The 22,831-nt window shown below is 44.3% G+C and overlaps 4 protein-coding genes across 7 annotated transcripts in view; 3 read left to right on the forward strand and 1 right to left on the reverse strand.

The window, feature by feature from the left end:
• Positions 1–18,591, forward strand: part of comm3 — a 30,421-nt gene extending 11,830 nt beyond the window's left edge. For 2 of the 4 annotated variants that reach the window (XM_015187064.2, XM_033382239.1), the window contains one exon: positions 17,713–18,591. In XM_015187064.2, coding sequence (XP_015042550.2) covers positions 17,713–18,434 — 722 coding nt within the window. In that variant the 3' untranslated portion in view covers positions 18,435–18,591. Of the gene's footprint in view, positions 1–1,250; positions 1,551–2,432; positions 3,443–6,480; positions 6,706–17,712 lie in introns of those variants that run through there. The other 2 variants (XM_015187065.2, XM_015187063.2) reach the window with 2 other exon arrangements.
• On the reverse strand, positions 9,470–13,690 carry Phs (Phaser). Its single transcript, XM_015187066.2, has 3 exons — positions 12,118–13,690; positions 11,260–12,049; positions 9,470–11,206 (listed from the first exon to the last, which is right to left on the reverse strand). The coding sequence occupies exons 1-3, from the start codon at positions 13,369–13,371 to the stop codon at positions 10,608–10,610; spliced, it is 2,643 nt and encodes an 880-aa protein (XP_015042552.2). The 5' UTR covers positions 13,372–13,690; the 3' UTR covers positions 9,470–10,607.
• Positions 18,592–18,678: 87 nt separating the features above from the next.
• LOC4813161 (uncharacterized) lies at positions 18,679–20,766 on the forward strand. The gene is made up of 5 exons (XM_001353099.4): positions 18,679–18,847; positions 18,910–19,660; positions 19,723–19,967; positions 20,036–20,204; positions 20,261–20,766. Exons 1-5 carry the CDS (start codon positions 18,782–18,784, stop codon positions 20,761–20,763), a joined length of 1,734 nt encoding a protein of 577 aa, XP_001353135.2. The 5' UTR covers positions 18,679–18,781; the 3' UTR covers positions 20,764–20,766.
• Positions 20,767–21,131: 365 nt separating this feature from the next.
• On the forward strand, positions 21,132–22,579 carry LOC4813533 (phosducin-like protein). Its single transcript, XM_001353100.4, has one exon. It carries the CDS (start codon positions 21,246–21,248, stop codon positions 22,074–22,076), a length of 831 nt encoding a protein of 276 aa, XP_001353136.2. The 5' UTR covers positions 21,132–21,245; the 3' UTR covers positions 22,077–22,579.
• The last annotated feature ends 252 nt before the right edge of the window (positions 22,580–22,831 follow it).

Raw genomic sequence — 22,831 nt, forward strand, 5'->3', positions numbered from 1 at the left:
CAGCCCGATAAACATGGTAATCGGAGACGTAAAAGAAAACATGAGATAAATTATCCAGCGGTGGAGTGCTGGAATGCTGGAATGCTGGAATGTACACGGAACTGACCTGGAAATCTAAATAAATACATTAGGAATTCTAGGCTATGGAAATGGCTTTCTGGGGTGTGATAATGTATAATTTAGTTAGTTAGGCATTAAAACAAACATAAATATTCTCTTGCACGCTAATCTAATCAATTATTAATTTTGATTACTATTTGGTATTGTACATGCATATTTATACCAAAAGAAAAGTGATGCGCGAAATAATTAAATGATTTTTTCAATTATCTCAATCACATCGGTACTCAGTCCGCTCGGAATGCTAATTGTAATTGGTGCTTATATCACGCACGAATCTATTTTAGTAAATGCGAAATTCAGTTGGGCGGTACAGGAACTTGCATTGAAACAAATCAATTGGAATTAGTTTAAAACATTTTAAAATTGGCTGCCACAAAAAGCCCAGCAATGGTGTCTAAATTTGTTACAATCAAAATCGGACAAAGAATACTTACAGCTCGGAAAAATAGTTTCAATGCATAAAATTATATACAAATTATATTCAATAGAAGTGGAATATACATGAGGATTAGAAAAGCTGGCGGGGAAAGCAGAATAAGTACATCAAATGCAAATACTCGTTTGCTACTGCCAGTTTTATGTTTTATTAATGTATTAGAATTGTGAGAAATTATGGCTTAATATAAAGAGGCAAATGTACATACATACATACACATTTAGTATATAAAAGCCGGTTGGTCTGCCCACAAAATATATCAAAAGATTACATTTATATATGTATGTACGTAATTAGAATATCAATTATTAGAATTAACTACAGGAAGCTGTACCATGCAATATACATGTGTATAAATTAAGGTAATACATTTTTATATGATATGAATCTAGATCTTACTAAGTAAACCAATATCTGAAATGTGTAGAAGAAGGGAAAATGATTATGGTGGTCCCCAAACATCATGCTGTTTCAGCCGTTTTGGTTTCTTTGAGACTTCTTTTCAGACCCTGCTAGCGGCAATCCGTTAGTTACTGGCGCAGTCATTCATTCGGCATTCGGATTTTCGCGCTGCTTCTAGATAGGCACGGAACACGCCGCCACAGTCGCAGTTGTTGCATACGTCGACGCAGTGGCAGTCGCAGTCGCAGTCGGCTGACGTCGGTTGGCTTGATGAACTGGTTGGTTTTAACTTGGCTATAACTGAGAATCCCAAGAAGAGCGTTTTAATTGCTGTAAAAAAGCGCGCGAGTTCACTTGATTGAGCGACTGATTGAGGGAAAAGCGATTCTAAATTCTCTGCAAGTTGTTCAATCGGCCGTGTCTGTCAACGAAAACAAAATTGTGGGAGCTGAAAATCAAACAAAATTTGTCAGAAAAAACCAGACCAAAAGACATTCCCATATAAAGTTCAATTGATTAAATACGGAATACTGAAAACTGTGAAAAAACTGTGCAAATATACGGCAACAAATATTAACAAAATATTTAGGTATAGTAAGCTCACTGGAAATGTAATACTCATTGTTCTTGCTTTGTCTTTAGCTCTGTTTTAGGATAAAGATCTGGTTAATCACTGATCAGCGGATAAAATAGTTCAAAGACTCATAATGTTCTGGTTGTGAGTGAAAGGGTGTCTTCTTACAAGTTCATACACTTACGAGTATGTATTTAAATTCACTTGCCCATTGGCAACAGTATCATCCGAGTCCGGCATGGTTTTCTAGCCTAAGCCTCCAGTTTTCTGAGTCAGCATCCACTTGTTTTGTGTGCATTGAAAACTTGATATTTTCCACTTGATTTATTCAATAATTGCACACCCTTCTCCGCCTGGTTCGCTTTCTATAGCCATACCCATACATATACATATAATTATAAATACATAAGTGCCCTGATATCTAGTCTGGGCTGAATAACAATGGCCCTTCCCATTGTGGCAATGAATGTTTTATGAATTGCGTAAACAATTGGCCTAATTGACTGCTGTTTAAATATAACACAGGCGATTGTGAATGGAATTGGAATATGTCAGGGGGCCACCACTACAGGACACCTCGGGATCCCTTTTTGAATCAATAATGTGGCCAAATTCACCTTCGAGCCCCAGTCTCAGCTCAGCTCATCTCATCTCATCTCATCTCTCATTCATAAAGAGCTGCACTCGAAGCGCAGACAAGACAGATCGCACGTGCGCTCCCCTGGCTTTTGTGAACCTTAGGTGCCATCGCGAATTAGCGAGGCAAATACACGACGATATTGCTGCCCAGAGTGGCAGAGATTAAGTGAAACAGAGCAAAGCGCAGAGGCATGACAAATGTTTTCCCTCATTTCCACTTGGCAAATCAATAAAACGAATCCACATACATGCACACAGGTGCATGTGTACTTGTAGGTAGATGATATAAATATACGAAGGAGATGCATACGCTTTTTGCCCAGATTTAAAGCCAGCGATCAATATTTGAACAACAAATCAGCGGCAATAACAGCCGCGGAGTGGGGCCGCGAGCAACAGCAGCGATATCTGGGAGCCAACTTTTAATACAGAAACCGTGCGCGTTGGTAGGGGATGCGTAAGACGAATTAACACCGGCGCGTTAACACAATTAGTGGCAGAGTGAAAAATGACATAAAGCTAGTGGAAGCAGATCAAATAAAGCAAAATCCATATGCCAACCGGGAGTAGCCACCAAAAGATCGGCCCAGAAAATTTGCAACACTACACTCGTGGAGTGTTTTCAGTCATGAAATGAAGCTCCAAGATCGCGGCTGAACAAAACGAAAGAAACGCGGAACGCAAGTTATCTAATTCAGACCCAATCCGAAGGCTCTCCGACATGGCTGATCTACTGAAAGCTCTCAACTTCACGGGCACGCTGCTGGCGGGCCTCGAGGACAGCAGTCATGAGTCTGCATCGATTGGAACCGCCACCACCACCACCACACTGCCTGAGGGTACCAATGCCACAAGTGCCTTGAATGTGACAACGACCAGCAGCGGGGAGAAGCTGGATCTGGGCGGCTTTGATCTGCCCGGCAACTACTCAATTCTCATCAACAAGCTCGAACAGCTGGCTCTGGGCCTGGACTCGGCTTTGGGCAACTTCACCATCGACCGCCAGGAGGTCGAGATCAATCTGAGTGGCGGCGCCACCGATGTGACCGACGATCTGCTTTTCAGCGATGTGCTGCCCGCTGCGCGGGCCCCGCCGCCGCATATTGCCCACGGATCGAGGATATATACTGGTGACGATGGCCAGGACTTTGCCCACGTCGTCAGCGATATCTGGATTGGTGTTATTCTGACTCTTCTCATCGTATTCGTGATCTTCTTCATCTGTGCGTGCTTTGTCTACCACAAGTTCCAGCAGTGGAAGAATTCATGTAAGTCGGCGTACAGAAGGCCCATCCTCAATCAATCACACGTGGTTCCTCTCACAAAGAGATGAACAATTTCATTAAATAATCTACATACATACATATGTACATTAGCGTTTCCTGCGAGTTGCAAGACGAGTCTGGAGTCTGAATCAGACGTGGGCTACAAGTGGAAACCCATTCAGATGGGTGACTAAAGGCTAGACTTGGAGCTCCGTGAGAGCAGAGAACAAAAACACAATAATAGCAAGCGATAAAATCAAATAAACAAAAGTGCCAAAGTACCAGAAGCAAAGCAAAGTCTGCCAGAAAAGAAGGTTTCAAAAACAAATAAAAATAGAAAATAAATATAAAAATAGAATAGAACGAAGACGGAGACGGAAACGATGACGGAGCGGTGTCGGTGGGGGTAGCCGAGAAGGGGGAATGACTCACATAGGGGAAATTGAAACTTGCAGCTTGTATTTATTTAGCACAATCCAGAATCATGTCTTGTGACTTGGAAACAAAGGCACACGCTCGAGTATTAAATGGCCAAGAATATTCAGGGGTCGGCCAGCACATGTATATCTCTAGTCGGCTATTTGTTTGGCTAAACAATTCGCAAAATAATAATAATTAGAAGCCACAAAGCAGAAGCTGCTACGGAATGCCAGACAACTAAAGATTTATCATATTCTGTCCAGCCTTCAATTTAATATAAATTATAAGGCAATTAGTCCAATAAATTTCCAACTACAATGATTAAACATTCAGACTAGGACCGACACAACGATAAAATCATAGATAGAGATAGAGAGAGAGAGAGGGAGATGGAGAGAGGAACTAAGTCAAGACACTGCCATTTGGACCGGGAAGAACCCCTTCGCCCACTGTCATTGTGTTTGCCTTTGGCCACTTTCAAAAACAAACATAACGCTTTCAGTTTATTAAAGTTGCAGTCAAGTGGTCCATTTCGAGGGGGAATCGAGCATTGCTTTTGCTTTTGCTTTTGCTGTTGCTTACGTTTGCCAACATCTCGAGCTCCTCTCCACTGGCTGGCTCGCCTCTCAATTACAAGGCAAATGTGTGTTAATTAATTAAAATTTTCTTGTCTTGCACTGCCCGACTGACAAGCTGTCAATTGTGTGCGTACGTACTTATATGAACATCCCAAAGTGCTGCTGCTCGAGGTTGACTCCTCTATTTTATTTCCCTTCAGATTCAGACACAATCCTTATTACCTTGCCACATCCTTGCAGATACGAGTATGCAACTATTTAGAAAATGTTGCCACGGAGTAGTTTAATAGTTTGTCTTTTCGTCTTTGTTCGTCTAGTGCATTTTATTATCCCTCTTGATAGTTTTTTGCACTAGCAACTAGTTTCCATATCAAAGTTCAATTTTGAGCTTTGGCCCATTCACAATAGGGTTTTTTTTAATACTTTTTCCACCTTTTTTTTTGTTGTATTTACCCAGTGCCGAAACACGTTTCTTGCCGAGTTGTTCAAACAATCTATATTTAATTATAGAATACACAAAACAAGTGATGTTGCCGTTGATGGGTGGCTCTGTCTCTCCTTCAGCTCGAACAAATAACAATATATTATGTCGTAAATTACGCTTATTAAAATTTTCAACGTGGAGTTTTCGGGGTGAGTGGTTGCCAGAAAAGACAATGGGAAATCCTTATCCAGTCAGACGTCACTCATGTACGGCCAGACAACAGTGCGTATGAGCGACGGGTCGCGACATGTCAGCCGTTCATTTTGGTTCACGGCTGTTTAATTTCCGTTTAATGATTTGCTTATCTTCCCATCGTTATTGTTGTCCACCGCCACTCGGCCTGTTGTTATTTTTGATGCTTTTTCGTCCCAGATCTTTGTGTGCAGCATCACCACTTATTGTTTCCAGCCTACGCCTTTTTCTGGTCGGCTAGACCTAATGGAAACCCTACTTTACTTTACTCTACCTACCTCAAAATCGTTTCAGATTTGAGTTTGGGGTCTATTTTGCTCGAAGGGATCCAATTCTGGAACGTGATTCAGCCTCACGGGTTGATATGGAGAATCTCAGGAGAATCACTTTCTCATTGACACCTTAGCAATGTCTGTTTAATTCAATGAAAACTTTTTGTTACCATTCTAATCAAGTTGGGTATACCGGGAATTACGCTTTGCAAACCGTTAATTAAATATATCCGTGCAAAATTAATTAAATTTGTAAAAGTAATTAACGATTCATCGAGTTTATTAAAGTGCAAATTGCATTGGCAATGGCAATGGCGACGGCGATGATGCATATTCAGGCACAGGCCCAGGCACAGGCACAGGGCCAATGCCCACTTTAGTTCGTCTTGAACTGGATTCCGACTTTCACTTCAGCCTCCCCTACACCGCGATGGAGTCGCATTAAGCTGCTTTATATAATGCATGGGAGGGAGTGACGTCAACGGAGAACGGTTTGCACAGCAGACAACAAAGCCGTAAGCTGCTTATTTTTGGATGTATAGGATCAAGGCTTATACAGAGGGGATGTACTGCTGTTTCTATGTATGCAAATGCTATTTGTTGTTTTCAATTTGTGTCTTGAATTGAATCGAAGCGCGAAATTCGCATAAATATGCTAACTGAAATGTGCCCAAAAATGTTGCGCAAATTAGCATCAGCCACTAAAATGGCAGTCAACATTTGTATTAGTAATGCACCTAATAAGCTTAGCGCAAATAACTTGCAAATGTGTTCGAGTAGACCTCCAGATACTCTGCCTCTACTCTACTCTTTGCGCCATAAAACTGAATCGGAAATTGCATGTACATAGATTGCAGAAGGATGATGGTGAAAGGTCAGCCTTGCAAAACATCACATCTTCGTTAGCCCTACAAATCGACTTGATTGCTCGGTTTATAAGGCACGAAACGAAACGATTTTGGTTCATTTCAATGGCGCTAATTGCTTAATTGAAACTGTTTTTGCATCGGCAAGCAGCAGTGGCTGTGATTGTAAAGCAGCAGATCTCTCCTATCCCACACGCCCCATCGCTCGCTATTTTCTCTCCACCTCTCTCCTTCTCTCGGTGCGGCGGCATATCGAAATGTTAATTAGTGTTTGTTTGCTAAAAGCCAAAAAGCCAGCACAAAAATTAGCTTGGACCCTCACCGCTTTCGCGTCATACGTGTCGGATACGTGATGTTCATTTTGATATATGTATGTATGTATGTATGTACATTGTGCACATACATTGTACATATTACATACATTCATGCATTCGGGACTTCAATATTCGGCCAGGTAATCAGATTTTTCAGCCTCACACACACTACGACACGCTACGGCACTGCGAGAGCACACAGTGCACACACATACATTCGCACTTTAATGGCAAATATTTATCTTTGGCTCTTTTGGACTTTATCATAATTTTGCAGCATATTTCAATAATTGAAGCGCGCTATATTTTTAATTAGTTAAATGCGCGTTTAATTAGCTTTATAAATTATGCACACTCAGCGGTTAGTTGCACTCACTCTATCCCTCTCTCTCTCTCGCTCTCTCTCTTCCTCTCTTTGCATCTGTATCTCTATCCTCACTCTTCATGTCGCTCTTTCTCTTCTGCTCAGTCCCGCAGTATCCGGACATTAAACATTTCTACCATTTTGCATTTTTTTCGAAAGAGTCGTGTTTACGATGCTCTGATTCATTTATGTTTGTTTGGTTGGTTTTTTAGCTTTCATTTCAATTTTTTCGTATTTTCTACTCTTCGGAGTCGACTGGAAATGAACTCGAATGTATTTTAAGCTTTATTTTTGGTTTTTGTGACACGAACGATTGCATGATTAATGGATAAATAATTTGAATGTGAGCTGTCAACAGGACTTACAAATAATGTTCAATAGATATAAATTGTGGAAGAGCGCGAGAATCCTAGCTGTTTTTTATTTTTAAAAATCAAAAAACACTGCTCACTGACGATTTACACATTTCGAATATAATAAACCTAAACTTAATCGTAAAAAATCGTCATAAATCTTTAATACAACGAAACGGACGAAACGAACGTTGGCAATTCAAAAACTACAAATGTCAAAAGACGCGCGCGCTTTCGGGTTGTACAACGTGACATTGCGGCTCTCCCGCTGTACAAACACAATCGCAGGCAGATAGGAGACGGCAAACCGGCTCAAACAAAGAGCTGAGACCAGCACAAACAAAGCAACCAGAATCAAGAGAGACGCCACAGCAGCAGAACTAACAGCACTAACAGAGACTAGAATTTAGAACGGGAGAGAAAGAAGGCGAAAACACGTTCCACTGACGCCGCCGCCGCTCAGTTGCATGTTAACGAGACCACAGCCGAGCAAGCAAAAGAAAGAGAAAAAGAAGTCAATGTCTGACTCGGAGACTGAGACTGAAACTAAAACGAAATTCAATTAAAAGCCAACAACATAAAAGTGTAAAAACGCTGACGAGCCAGCCTCAAAAACACAGGCGACGCAGACTTGTGCGATCATCGCACAAACACATGCGTCCCCGTCTCTGGCTGAGTGTACAGCGGGGCGTATACTCATTTTTTTCCATGCTGAGCTATCTAGAGCCGCCAGCCCGAATAATGTGTATGCGTGATGGAGCTTACAGCCGACGCAAAGGTATACTCTCTTCGCTCAAATGTACGCAACAGAGAAGCAGAAACGCGGAGAAGCTTCAGCATTCTTTAGGTGCACTTGTTCTTGATCTTGACTCTCTGCTCTGATCTCTGATCAGATATACATATATGTATATACATATACTATATACAATCGCATAATGATGATATTGGCTTTGATTTATAACATTTGTCAATATCTATCACGGGTATCTTGTTGTCCGAGACTCAACTATCGTTTTACCATGGTTTTCTTTCTTTCGCTTGCTATCGCCCACTTTTTATTCTTTCTACACAAGAACGGCTGCAACAAAAGTCGCCACACACTTAATTTGCATATTTTTACACAGCCACAACTCCGCGCTCGTGCGTGTGTGTGTGAGGTGTCACGTTGATTTTTGGAAATATGTATGTATGTGCTCGTACACACCAACCAGCCAACCAACCAACCAACCAGCCAACAGAACCGTCTAAAGCAGACGGTACCACTCTTCGTATGAGTACTATTGTATTGAAAGCGCATGCTGCATGGAAAAGTCTGATGGTTTTTGTTCTGCTTGGGCTTCCGTTTGCATTTTTGTTCCCTCCATTCTCTCTGTTATTCGCTTGTTTAAAGATAACAAAACAGAATAAATTGTCATTGCAGCGCTTAGATGATAAGCAAGTCCCACGGCCAAAATAGAAAAAGGCAATGTAAGCAAGGAAATTGGTTTTTTCAGCTTCAAATTCCAAGTAGAATGAAAATGTCAACGATACAAAAATATGCAAATGAAGGATACGAAATGGAATAGATATAGCTGCAAATATATAGAAACAAATATTGGCTTGGCACGAAATCCGTGCCGTTTTTGTCAAAAGGTGAAGTGTTTCTCAATTTCTGCTCTTCTTTTAATAGACAATTTAAATCGCTAAATATCGATACAGCAGTAAATACTCCTTGCTATAAGTCGATATTTCGATCAACAGTTCTTCCAAATCGCTCTCTCAGTCTCTCTCTCTCTCCCTCTATCTCTCTTTATCACCCCTTCTTGTTTATTATCTCTCTCTCTCATGAATCCAACCCCGTTGGCACTATGAAATGGACCGCATAGAACCCCATTACAAATGACAAACTGTCGTCCTGAATTTACTCTCTAGATGCTATCAGTCCACCCCAGTCCTCTCGAACAATATCTGAAAGTGCTGTAAAATTGACAAAGGGCTGGTACTGCCGCCCTGTAGCCTGAAACAGCAGCTGCTGTGGCAGCGTCCTCTCGTTTTCCCCCAAAACTAAAGGCCGTCGAGGCAGCCACATACAGACACACACACACACGCACACACACACACACACCCCATTCAGGTAATTGCGAATTTGGGGGTTGAAGTAAAAAAGCGCAACAATTTGCAAATGACATATAATTCAGGTCGATAAAGTAAATTATAAAAATATCGTATATTCAGGGAACTCTCTTAGTTACTAAAGAATGAGAAGTTCTATAGTAGATTCTATAAAGTAAGTGGACAAATGAAATGTCTTCAAATTAAATAAAAAAAAAACCGTTCAAGCAAAACCTTTTCGACTCTTTGTTCATCGTCGTTTTCACTTAACTTATAATTCGAGAAATTAAGTAAATATCGTGAGATAAATGCATGTAAAATAAATACAGTAAATATTCTTCTGAGATAGATCTGAGGGTTGTTCGGGGAAACGAACGTTCTCCCGAATGGATTTTGGTGGCTTAAATTTACGAATAATATGATTACATTTAAATTGTATTTGTTTTGGAATATGAGTATATATAGTTGTAAAGTGCGCATATTGCAATTGAATGTTAAATGACTTGTGTAGCGAATTTTAGTATGAAATTCATAAAATTCTATTCTGTTTGTTCGATTGACAAATCGAGTGATAGCTATGGGGTACTGTTCGCATTTGCTTACACATCTAGTATTCAGTGAATAGAGTAACACGATAAGATTGAACGAAATGGTAACTTCTTCAGTATAGACTCTTCGTTGAGACAGTAGTGCCTGCGAAGGATTTTCGTGATATTTCAGTTATTTACAGTCAAAGTTCGTCAAAGCTACTCTAATTTCCTTGAGAGTTTGCGAACATTTTTCATGATTTGTTTGCTTATAAGATAATCTATTGATATTTTAAATTTTACGTTTGTTCACAAAAGTTGCTCCGTCTATGTAAATATAGTTGTATTTATGTATAAAAAATATACTCTGCAGTCTCTTGCTTGTTTTTCATATCAAATATCATTATTCTTTTTAAAAGTAGTCTTTTCTTGTTCTCGAGGATTATATGTTACTTCACAACGTCGAATATGTGCTTGTGCGTGGCTTCTCTTCCTTCAAACCACAAAATTATAATAATTCAGTTTTCACTTCACGTTAATAGTTATGAATAAATGGTATAAAAAGAATACTTAATCCCTGCTGCAAATTGCATTGCAAATCCAAAAAATACACATTGCGAGGTGTACGCTACGCTAGGGAAACTTTTCCGCAATTTCCAAGTACAGTGGCATCTAAAACTAATGAGTAAGAGTAGCTGATCCTGATCTTAAGTCTTTAGGTTATTCATCTCCGCCTGCTGGCCAACGACGGTAAAGTAACTCGTAATCTTTCGATTAGTCTTGGACTTGCCATCGACCGGAGAGCCGCTGGACAAAGCATTCTCTTTCTCCGGCGTGATCTCATCGTCTTCCACATTAGCTGCGGCCTCCACTTGCATGGAGACTGTGACTGACACCTGAGCGGGAGGGACACAGCCAGCCCCTGCATCGGCTGGAAATTTAGACATGTCCAATTCGTTCTTCCCTGTGGAAGACTCTTCGGGTATGTCCGGCAAGGACCTTAGGCTGCGCTTCAGATCATTCAGTAGCTTTTCCTGGGCAGCGATCTTTTGCTGCAACTTCTCACGCCGCGGACGGCGCAGATTAGCTTTGTCTTTGGGTTCTGTTCCTTTCTCTGTCTTCGATTCTGCTTCTTTCTCAGGGATGGATTCGTTTCCCTCCTCCGGCTTGGCCTCTTTTCCTTGTCCCGTCTTTGTACGTTGTGGCTTCTGCGAGCCTTTGCCATGCTCGCGCTCTTGATGACGCTGAAGATTCACACGGGAGGAGTAGCCACGCTGACAAGACTCGCAGTTAAAGGGTTTCTCGCCTATAAAACCATATTCAGTTCCGAGTGAATGTCTAATATTATAGTCTACTCACCTGTATGCTTGCGCATGTGCACTCGCATGTCAATCTTCCTTGCGAACCGTTTGTCGCAGAGCTCACACTGTACCGGCTTGTCGCCTAAATGAGTACGTCGGTGAACCACAAGATTCTGACGAGCTCGGAAGGCCTTGCCGCACAGATCACAAGCATATGGCTTTTCTCCGGTGTGAATTCTCACATGGATGGCCAAGTCGGAGCTTCGCACAAAGCCTTTGTCACATTTGTCGCACTTGTACCGCCTGTCGTTCTTATGATGACGCATATGCAGTGATAGATCTTGTTTAGTGGCCAAGGGCATGGAACAGATCTCGCATTGGTAGGCCTTCTCAGTACGATGACGCAGCTTATGCTCTGCGAGACGCATCTTCAAGCGAAATGCTTTTCCGCAATGATTGCAAATGAAGGGTTTCTCGCCCGTGTGGATTCGCAGATGATCTTGCATGCGTGAGAAGCGCTGAAAGGTCTTGCCGCAAAAGTTACAAGTGTGTATGGGTCTACCAGTGCTCTGAGACTCCTCTATTGACTCCCGTTTAATCGACGCCAGGCTCTCGTCGCTCGAGCTGTTATGCGGCGAAACTGTGGCAGAGGATCCCTCAGACTCCTCTTCGTTTTCGTCTTCGTCTTCCTCATCCTTCACATCCATCACATAGTCGACAAAGTTTCGAGTCTTGCGCATGCGTCGCTCGCTTGGCTCCGTCTCTTTTTTGATCTCTTTCTCTGCCTCCGAGGGCGACGGTGATAATTGTTTGCAAGCACGCTTCCGCTTGGGTGGGTTAGTGGGCTCCTGGGTGAAAAACGAGAAACAAGAAGAATAAGAATTCTAATTGCCTTTATACCTAGATTCAAACTCACCTCTGGACGCTGCAGCGGATCTGGCACTGCTTGGTCTGGCTTCTCCTGATTCTTTTTTTCTGGTTTCTCCACGCTTTCTGGAGATTCCTGCTCTCTTTCCTTTCGTTGAGTCTTTACCTCCTGATCCTTACATTTTTTGCCCCGCTTGGCCACACCTGGCAGCTTAATAATCATCTTGTTGACCTTGGGAGCGCAGTTCGGCTTGCCCCTCTCGGCTGCCATTTTGGCCACCATGGCGTTTATTATATCGAGATCATCTTTATCGGTGCACGAGCCAGTCCCCGACGGTTCCTTGCCATCTTGTTCGGGCGGTGGGGTGTCCGGTGCTGGGATGGGCAACTGAAGCTGCTGACTGGACTTGCTCATGGCTATAGCAGCAGGTATGGTCACCATAGCTGTGGGTGGCACCTCAGTGGGCTCCTCCTTAGGCACGAGCAACTTGAAGAAGCCATGCTGCTCGCTCAGATGATGCTGAAAGTGTTTCACGTCCACAAACTGGGAGTTGCAGGCCAGGCAAAGCTGCAACAGGGATTCCCCTTGTATGAGCAGCTGGGCACAAGGCTTCAAACAGCCTACATTCAAGGTGGACAGATTGAGAGGAGGCGTTGACTCTATTCCACTAGGGGAAACTTTGCTTCTGCCACGCTTGCGCTTGACCTGATGGCAGTCCTGCTCTGAGTGCTCCTTCTGGAAGTGCCGGGAGAGAGACAGTCCGTCGCCGTAGTGGTTGCAGCAGCGCGTACATTTGTAGAAGAAGCGATACGACTTCTCATCTGCCAAAACCTGAGCGGCGACCAGAGATGATGCTGTGGAGGCCTGGGGGCTGCTCGATGTTTTCTGTTTTTTTTTGTTGCCAGTTCCAGGAGGACGTCCACGAGGTTTTCGGGACGCTGCTTTGTCATTCGTTTGATTCTGCTGCTGATGCTGCTGCTTCTGCTGATTACCGTTACTGACCTGCGACTCTGTTGTTGTTGCTGCTGTCTCTGCTGCCGCTGCGGCAGCCGCTGCTTTCATATCATCCAAGCGTATGCGCTGGGCCTCCAATTCGGCCTCGTCTTCGCTGTCAATTTGCAGAACGACATCGTCGGGATCATCAAGCAAATCGTCATCTTCCTCCAACTCGGACTCTTCCGAGTCTTCGTTGTCACCCAACGCTGCCGCCGCAGTCGACGACGCAGCCACCGCGACGGAGTCTCCATTTGTTTTATTTGCTGTTTTCAGCACTGACGGCATCGGCACCGGAACATTGGCCATTTTTAGCAACTTAAACACTCACTACCCAGTTTGTATTTGTTTCAGCTTGCTTTTCTTTTAAAAATTAAGTGGAGTGTAGAGTACAAATTAACAACAAAAACTGCGGCGCAGCATTGCGAGCCAAATAAATCCACCGACGCCGCTGGCAGCAGATTTTTTTCAATGTTGCTCTTGCGCTCTCTCTCACTGTCTCTCTGTATTCGTTCTCTTTTGTTCTTTGAGCGCGCTTTGTATTAATACATACCTACCCTTGGCGTTGTGTGCAGAAAAGTATGGCTGTGTGTGTGTGTGTTGGTGTGCGTCCGCTTGATCGCTGTTCTGTTTGCAACCCTGTTCACTTTGAGGTGGAAAAACATAGAGCAAATCATCGATAGTAATCTGAAAGCGATGTCTTTAAACATCGATGTTTCTCCACCTCTACTTTACTTTACTTGAATATTGGTGCAAAGACGGTTGAAATTTAAAAACCAAATTCAAAGTCAATATAAAGCGCAGCTGGCGCCCACTAATGCCGTTTTGATGGATACTTCGATTTTGACCCACGTTTTTTTTTTGTTTTCTGACAAAAACAACTATTTGTTCATGCTTCTCACGCGCTCAATTGGCACGTTTTTTAGCTGCCTTTTGCTGCCAATGCATTTTCTTATTATTTCGCCCTCTTTTGGCACTACTTTGGTGGCTATGTACGAGTATACATATGTATGTACATGTACATATGTACTTATGTATGCTATGCTATTGTTGGCGCACATTTTCGTTACGGCGGCAACATGTGCAAAAGTCAATTTGAAAATTGCGGCATGGCATCTGCTCCACACCGCCCATAGGCAGGGCAAAGTGGTACTTTGTGGTTATACGTTGCTTTTTGTTGGAACGCCTAGTACCTATGAACAGCCAGCGGCGACGCGGACGCGGATGGGGATCCGGCCACGACCCACAACAGATCCCACTAGGAAGGGAAGTTGTTTATACTGTTTTTAATAACATTCAACACTTTGGTGGCAAGGCACCATGTGTGCTATGCATTTTATAAATGACTTCTTTGTTTTTTTTTTTTGATTTGTTAACGCACGCTGTTTGCATTTAATGTATTAGTTGAACTTTGAGCAAGTTCAACGTTCAACGGAAGAGACTGTAAATAGATCACGAAAAAGAGTTCGCAGCTGCGATTAAATTTACTGCATTTCACTATACTATACTATGCATATAATTTAATTTCAAAGGAAATGTGATATTCGTGAGATTCCATCGTTGTCCAGCTCTGCCATTGTCACCAGATACGCTTTTTGTGAGGGTGGCACGGGAAAGGAAATGAAATATTTGCAAACAAATAGACACACTTATTACTTCTTAGGTCCGGGCTGGTCTGGTCTGGTTTTGTTGTTGGGTTGGATGTGGGATGTTGGATGTTGGATGCTTCTGGCGCGTGTTTCGTTTACTTGTGCGGAAGATGTCTTCATGTCGGGGTTTTTCCTTTTTATTGTTGTTTTGCCTTTAACTGACATGCCCCAATTTTTCTTCATTTCGGTTTTCGTGTGCGCAGGAAGGCCAAGGCCCAGACGAAGATAGAGCCCCCAGTCCTGGTGAGATGGATGGGTTGTCTTGCTAATAATTTAACAGTTACTCGTAGTTTTAATACGCTGCAGTTGTAGATGATGGCAGATTCGTTGAAGTCTGACGGCTCCTTCGCATTGTTACTGTGTTAACGGTGGGGCAAGATCTTAGGCATATCCTGGCCAACATCATTTTTCTTGCCTACAGCTAAAACAAAAAACATTACAATTTTGACATGCGTTTAGGTCGGAAAGAGGCCAACAACAAATGTTTTTCTGTCCCTTTTGCTACACACGGGTACGGTTACGGGTACGGGTACGGATACGGGGATTTCGCAAAAACCTAAAAACAGAAAATGTACTTGCATGTTCGCTCGAGCAAGAGTTTAATCAGTTAAACAAAGAGCAGGCAAGCAGGCGAGCAGGCGAGCAGGGGATCAGGTGAGCAGGTGAGCGGGAGAGCAGGTGGAGTATGCACAGCCACAGCACAGGAAAAAGTGCCAGACAGACCTATAAGTTACCAAAGTAACCCCAAACCCCTTGACATGGACCGGACCCGAGTCCAATGGGAGGCATAGGTAGCATTTAACGCCTGTCTTGACGATTCCCCTGGCAATGTCTTCCAGCCACAACTTCAAATATAAAGTTGCTGGGCCTGGGAGAAGCACCCTTCTCCCCCAGCCGCCCAGCAGCCCAGCAGCCGAGGCCAGGCAAATGTATGTACGTACCAGTCACAATAATGTTTCAAGGCCGCTTTGCCCCCAGCGTAGACATTGAGGAGAAATTTAAACGGCAATTTGGTGCCGTGTTTACCAACCCCAAGGACAACGAACGACGATAGCTCCCAGCATCCAAAAATGTGGGCTGAAGTTTTTCTTCCCCCCTTTCTCCTCTCTTTTTTTGTTTGGTGCGGGGATAAACTGCTTACGTGCCTCGAAAGCCATAGAACCAGGCTCCCGCCTCGCATCCATCCAGCCAAAAAAAGAGCGTTTGGTTGCTCCTGTTTTTTTGTTGTTGTTTTTGTTGTTGTTTTTTTTTTGTCTGCTGGCAGGCTTGTCACCATTACCATCGGCCTGGCCTAGGCACGTCACTTTTCGTTGCCTGAGCTCTTCCCTCTTTTGGTTGGCGGCGGCGGCGGCGACGGCGGTGGCGGCGGGGGGAGCACAAATCCACAAAACGCACAACGTGCTCCCGTCGCATCGCATCGCTCTGTCTCCCTCTCCACATGCCCCACCAGCACACTAAGACGGTAGCCCCAACATAAAGTGTGTTTAACTTTTTGTTGTTTTGCTGTTTTGTTGTTATGGCGAACGCCCAAATATCTCTGGCCCGTCTTGGCTTATGCTCCTCATGTTGTGGCCGTGTGGTGTGGTGTGGCGGGGCGTCCTCACGACCTTTAGTATATTGACTAGTGGAAAATTTGGTGTCCATTTTGTTTTTGGCTTATGGCTTGCGGCGAATGTTTTATGCACGACGCACTTACACTTCCACTTTGCGCCTTGTTTATTTTCTTTAGCGCTTCCCCATCTTCCCCCGCTTCCCCCGCTTTCCCCTCTTATACGATGCACTTCATTTTATTGTTGTGCCAAGCTCCGCTTGGGGAATCGAATGCGAAGTGTGTCCATGTCCCTGGGCTCACGAATATGAGCTGGCAGTTCATCAAGTCAAGTAGTTAGCGGCCCAGCAGCCGCAGGGCCTGTCCAACGCGTTTTCCGTTTGCGTCAACTTAAAGAACTTACATTTTTCCCGAAAAGTTTTTACTTAATTCGGCTCTGGAAGCACACCAAGGCTTATCATGTCAATGGAGGAGATGGTAATCAGTATTCAGTACTCTCCCACAATCCTGAAACAGCCCCAGAGATTCTGGTCGTTGTACATCAGATTTAAATCGACTCCCTGCACTCGGCTTAAGCTCGATGTAAGCTGGCCCATAATTATCTCAAGTCAATTGAAAATTACAAAAAAGCTTAAATGTTGAGCTGCTGTCGCAGGGGAGAAGCTTCCGAACTACTCGGCCCGCCATATGGCGAACGATGTCCCAGCCCAACCCCAACCCCAACCCCAACCCCGACCTGACATCAAATGTGATTTCATTTTCGTTCCGTCCGCCTCCTTGTGCATCATCAATTTAATTTCGTTAGCTGGCAGAGCGTTGCTCAAAAAGTGAACGTCCGTGGGTTCGTTTATGTGGGTGTGAAAATGCCTGCCCACTCCGTGAGGACTACAAGGGACCCGCAGGCAGGCTTTAAGCCCCCCCGCCACCCACCTCACAGAAAAAGGGTGTGAAACGAAACGTGTGCCATTTTCACCGTTTGTTCAAGCCATCCAGCATGCGGCTTATCTTCAAAATCTTGTACTATGCCACCGGAAAGGATTGCCGCATCAACAGTTGCCTCCACTCCATCACTGCAGCCGACCCGACTGGGATTGCTGGGTGCTGACTCACCTTCTTTAACTCCCATCCGGCAAAGAGTACACTCCACCTTTAAGGGTTGGGTTGCACTCGTCACATGGTCGAGGAGAAGCTTTTAAAGAAACAAGCACTTCGTATGTACATTTCCCATAGATCAGCAACCCCCAGCAATCCCCAAATAGTATTGGTTATCTAACTATGTATCTATCTGAGGGATGACTGACCATAAGCTTGGGAGTTTTTTGGAAAATTGATTTGATACGTATGATTGTTCACTTTTTCATTAAAGAGAGACAATCCGAAGAATGGGGGAGATGTAAAAAGTATACGAGTGTGTGTTTATGTTTATTTTATTTTTCGATTTGTACATTTCAGACCGTGCCAATCACAGCGACCCCACAATCGAAATCTGCCGCCGCTGTCCGCCGGACTACGAGGCAGAATCGTTACCCTCCTACACCATAGTCTCCGGCCTTCCCACCTACGACGATGCTTTGGAGGAGTTCCGGAAGGCAGGCATCCTACTGACTCCGTCTGTAGTGCCCATCATCAAGATATTCGAGTGCAACGACAATGGCGGCGGCAAGGAGCAGGCCGTGGGATACAGCCTGGTGGAGACGAACGCCAACGGCGATGGCAGTGTCGACAACATTTCGCTCAACTCGGCCACCTGCAACTGCGGCAATGCCTCGCCCACCTCCACGCTGCCCAGCTACAGTGCTGCCACAGCTGCCGCCATGGCCTTGGCGGCAGCTGCTGTTCCTCAGGTCATCGAACTGTCACCAGACCACCTGGCCTCGCTCTCCCAGAAGCGCCTCTCGCTGCAGATCTCATTCAATAATTCGGTTAGACGGCAATCGACGCGCTCAGGTGCCGCCTTGCGGAACAATTTGCTGCGTTCCCGGGCCGTAGGCAACACGGCCGGAATGGGTCCCATCGAAACCACTGTTACCGTGGCATCTGGACAAGGGCGTGAGGCCGGGCCCCAAATATTGCCCGCTCTGCATCGCTCCTCCTCCACTCTGTCGCTCTCGAATGAGCGCCAGCTGCTGGATCATCGCTTGCGGCATTTGCATCATCGCGGCTCGTTGTACTGAGTGTGGCGTCTGAACATTCGTCAATTATTTTTTTTTGTTTTTTTTTTCTTATTCCCTACTCAAATGTACTCGTTGCACGTATCCACTGTTCTTAGACCTAAGCCATAGAAACAATAAAAGAAATGCCCTTTTTTTATGAAGGTATTTGAAAAACGATCGCGGTTGTTGTCCACCATTGATGGATAGGACATGATATACTTGTTCATTTGCAAGCTAATTTATTGGAAGTGTAATTGTAAGCAATCAATAACGGACCAGACCGAGTTGTCTTGGCAACAATACACTTTATTTATGGAAGCCAGCTTTTCCTTTTTTGCCACCGTTTCAAAGTTTGTTTATTGGCAAATATGAGCGGTACAACACGCACGGGTCTCGTTCCGACGCCCAAGAGACATGTGAAATTCTTCAAAAGGGTAAGGGGACTCAGCAAATTCATAGATAATACCAGTAGTTCTGCAGCAGCTATTGTTAACAGCGTAAGAATTATCATGCTGATGACTCGCGGATGCTCAGATTTGAGGCCATTCCGATGCCACTTTCGCTGCGACCCTTCGGCGGACTGTTCAATCCCTTTGCCAAGGGCTGCTCCGTGCTGTGCAACCATCCAGCGCCATCCGGTGTGAAGGATGTCATAAATCAATTGAAAACATCTCTGGCCATCGAAGGAAAAAATCCCCAGGGTGGCAAGGAAAAGCCAGGGAAAGTGGCTGATGAAGACCAGCTAGAGCCGCACGAAACGGACAACATCCCCGAAGATCTATTCCGGCGCTATGCTGAGACGGATTCCCGTCCAATGACGCCAACTCCAACGGTGACCAGTATCCACACAAGGACCAGTGCTGGCTCCTTTTACCGTCGTTGCATCACCCCCGAATGGGGCAAGCACGAGAACATCAAGAGAAAGAAAATCATATTGGATCTCAGGCGATCGCACTCCCAGGAGACGCTGTACTGGAAGCCCAGCTCGGAGCTCACCCAGAGCGGCTTGGAGGAGGATAAAAAGCCCAGAAGCGCCGGGGCCAATGCCCATGAGGACAAGAGGCCCAGGCGACAGCAGTCCAACGAGCAGCGACCCAAGTCATCTCTGGCCACTGCCAACCTAGCACCAGGAGTGGATCCCATCGGTGGGCTGGAGGGCGAGCCCAAGACCTGCATCAATGAGCACGAATTGAGCGACGAGGATGTGCGCAGGGGTAAAAAGCGCAAAAAGTTAAAGCCAACTCAGGGTAGGTGTATCCAGTCGGGAAATCCATAGTGTGTGTTATTTTCAGAGCGTACTTCCCTTTAGCCACCACCACCTTTCACTTGAGCGAGGATCCGGAGACACAAGTAGCCGCCCTGGGACCAGACTCACTCAATCCCAGCACTAGACCCAGTCTGATTCCCAATTCGGTGAGTCTGCTGCCAAAGGATAAGCGAGAGAGTGAACGGGAGCCGATCCTCCTGAAGGGAAGTTTCCTCACAGACGAAGCCTTTCAGGCCCTGAAAACCGATTTGGATGTCGATTTGATAGAGAATACTTTTGGCCGATATGTATGTACATACAATACTGGTTGTGCTACCTATGTAGGTCCATATATACACGTTTATTTTGTCTATAGCTCAATCGTGCTCTAAGAGAAGCCATCAAGTATATGCCCCCCAAGCACAAGATTGTTCAAAAGGCCCCTGAGGATAATCACTCCGCCGAAAGTACGTCTAAGATGCCACGCAAGTTCTCCAAATCGGCCACAAGGTTCGATGTGCCCATGGATCTCTCCGTGATAAACGGTCGGTTAGAGATAAGCCCTTTGAACCCAACTCCATCTAACTTGAGTCCTCCCCAGCCATGACCCCATGGGATTACTTGAGCAAATACGTGTGGGTCTCCCAGCAGCGTAAGCAGCTCTACAAGCGCGTCTTTCTTAAATATTTGAGCCGATGCGAAGAGCCGGAGAGCGACCTGCCCGCCATGGGCATTGATGACATGGCTCTGACGGAATATAGGTACAAGGAGCGCACACTACTCTGGCAGAGCTTGCCTCAAGCTCTCGAGGATGTTCTAGAGTTTCACGGCACCGAGAAAAATGTTCGTAATACACTCAATATGCTGGGGTATGAGCATGACCAGAAAGGAACCGTTGAGTTGGACTTTCGTGCCTGGTGCGGCATTGTGTCGTTTGCTGAACGATTGGCGCTGGCCGATGATTCAGGATCGGATGATTCATGCGACGAATTGGAAAAAGCGGATTTCAACAGTATGGAGCAGATAATGCACCAATTCAATGTGCCAGACAAATTGGCTAAAATCTTTAGTGTAATTCGCAAAACGCATAAAATAAAATATTAAATTTAACGGTCGGAAAGTGCAATTCGCTTGGTATCGATGTACCACAGTATCGATGAATGAACCAATAATAGCGTACGTTAATTGGGGTGAACTGGTTCATGGAACGAGTTTTGCTATTCGATACATGCAATGTTTTTAAATATCAAAATAAATTGAATTAAAATTAAATTAGCTTCGATGGGAGATGTAGCGTTCGACTCTCTTTTGGTCGCGCCACGTCCAAAGTCAGCCCAGCAGCGCATTTTAATGTGTTCGTGTAAGCCGGTTCGAGCCGAACGCCTAGGCCCTATGGGAGATGCCGCAGAAAATTCTGCGGGTACGTTTTCCCTTGTACTGTATGGTTAGTGCAATCACCTTAAAGCGCTCTAAACATAAATCGATATCGGTTCATTTGCACCATCTGGTTCAGGAAATATAACAAAATATATGTTTTATCATCCCTATAAGTTCTCTAATTGAATTAAAATCACAAACATTACGCCATGGCCACTTTGGAGGATAAATTATTAGGAGAGAAGCTGGAGTACTATTGCAGCAGCAGCGAGGGCGAAGACAATGACCACGATGGTGATGATGAGAAAGATGCAGGCAGGAAAGGAGCCGCAGGAGGCCTGACTATTAACACGGATCCGGATGCAGCACCTGCGGGGGGCTTTCGTCAACAGGGATCTACCAATACCGGACCCAAGGGTGTTGTCAAGGATTGGCAGCGTTTCAAGCAACTGGAAGCCGAGCGTCGCGATGAAACGGAGCGTCAACGTCTGGCCCTGGCCAAAAAACTGAGCATGACTACGGCCACAACCGCTGAAGATGAGGAGCGCAAGCGTCAGGAGGAATTGGACGACGAACTGTCGGAGCTGATGAGCGAAGACTTCTTGCAACAGTACCAGAAGCAACGAATGGCCGAAATGCTCCGTCAAACGGGACACAATCAACAGTTCGGAAAGGTGCAGCAACTGAGCACCCACGGGGAGTTTCTGGCCTGCGTGGAGCAGGAGAACAAGCATACGACAATCATCATACACATCTATGAGAAAAGCCTGGCGGCCTGCAGTACGCTTAACAAGTGCCTTGAGAGCTTGGCCAGCGATTATCCGTCCATTAAGTTTGCCAAAATATGTAGCTCTGTGGCCGGAATGAGCAGGGACTTCCGTACAAAAGGACTTCCGGCCCTGCTGGTGTACAAAGCCCAGGCGGTAGTTGGAAACTTTGTGCGCTTAACCGACGATCTGAGCGACGACTTTTTTGCCTCCGACGTCGAAAGTTTTCTCATCGAACACGGAATCATAGTGGATAGGGCTCTATACAGCTAAGAGATCTAACCAAATCAAAATAACCAAATATGTGTTCTTAAGGATAGCATTTAGGAGAGAACTTAAGCAAGACGCGCCCGCAAGTTGTATGCAATTTAAATGTTTATTTTTCCCATTCAATAATTAGTTACATTATATGTATGATTCTTTTCTCTTTCTTTTTTGTGTACGGGATATTAGGTGCAACTTTCACGAAATCAAAATAGAAAGAAGAAAAAAATATATATAAAAAATATTTGAGAAATCTATTCGAATCTTTTCAGATTGAAATTTTATGGAGCAGATCCTGTACACTTACGTAGCATATATGTATGTATATCTGTATCCCTCCTATCATTAACAATACAATTTATATAATACATATTTAATTATATTTAGTGGCTAATGAATGTACTTCACTCCGATTCGTACTCTGTAAGATTTATACATCCATATACACATAGATTGTATATTTTATAGCTTATAGCCTACCATACACAGCAATAAAAATGATGTGGATATCATAGGTTGTTTTTTTTTTTAGCCTAGTCAACAAATTGGTGTTTTTTGGATTTCTCATTCCTTTGTTTTCGGCAATGTTTAGCGCTCTAAGTTTATATTGTACATATAAATATAATGGAACGTTTCATACTATGTATGAAGAGGCCAAAGAAATTATTTTTTAATTTTCCGCTTCTTTAACCAACAATAAGTCTACGTAAATTCAAATCAACACACACATAGTGGCCAAACACAGCGAGGAAAATGTTACATCT

This window comes from Drosophila pseudoobscura, chromosome X, assembly GCF_009870125.1.
Source record: "Drosophila pseudoobscura strain MV-25-SWS-2005 chromosome X, UCI_Dpse_MV25, whole genome shotgun sequence".
Taxonomy (NCBI): Eukaryota; Metazoa; Arthropoda; class Insecta; order Diptera; family Drosophilidae; genus Drosophila; species Drosophila pseudoobscura.

What these genes read in the sequence shown, in the direction of transcription:
- LOC4813161 (XM_001353099.4), top strand. Translation starts at nt 18,782, where the DNA reads ATGAGCGGTACAACACGCACGGGTCTCGTTCCGACGCCCAAGAGACAT. An exon ending in ATGTGAAATTCTTCAAAAGG is followed by an intron (nt 18,848 to 18,909) that starts GTAAGGGGACTC and finishes TATTGTTAACAG; the next exon opens with CGTAAGAATTATCATGCTGA. An exon ending in GGATCTCTCCGTGATAAACG is followed by an intron (nt 20,205 to 20,260) that starts GTCGGTTAGAGA and finishes AGTCCTCCCCAG; the next exon opens with CCATGACCCCATGGGATTAC.
- Phs (XM_015187066.2), bottom strand. Translation starts at nt 13,371, where the DNA reads ATGGCCAATGTTCCGGTGCCGATGCCGTCAGTGCTGAAAACAGCAAAT. An exon ending in ATCCGCTGCAGCGTCCAGAG is followed by an intron (nt 12,050 to 12,117) that starts GTGAGTTTGAAT and finishes TTTTTCACCCAG; the next exon opens with GAGCCCACTAACCCACCCAA. An exon ending in GCACATGCGCAAGCATACAG is followed by an intron (nt 11,207 to 11,259) that starts GTGAGTAGACTA and finishes ATGGTTTTATAG; the next exon opens with GCGAGAAACCCTTTAACTGC.
- LOC4813533 (XM_001353100.4), top strand. Translation starts at nt 21,246, where the DNA reads ATGGCCACTTTGGAGGATAAATTATTAGGAGAGAAGCTGGAGTACTAT.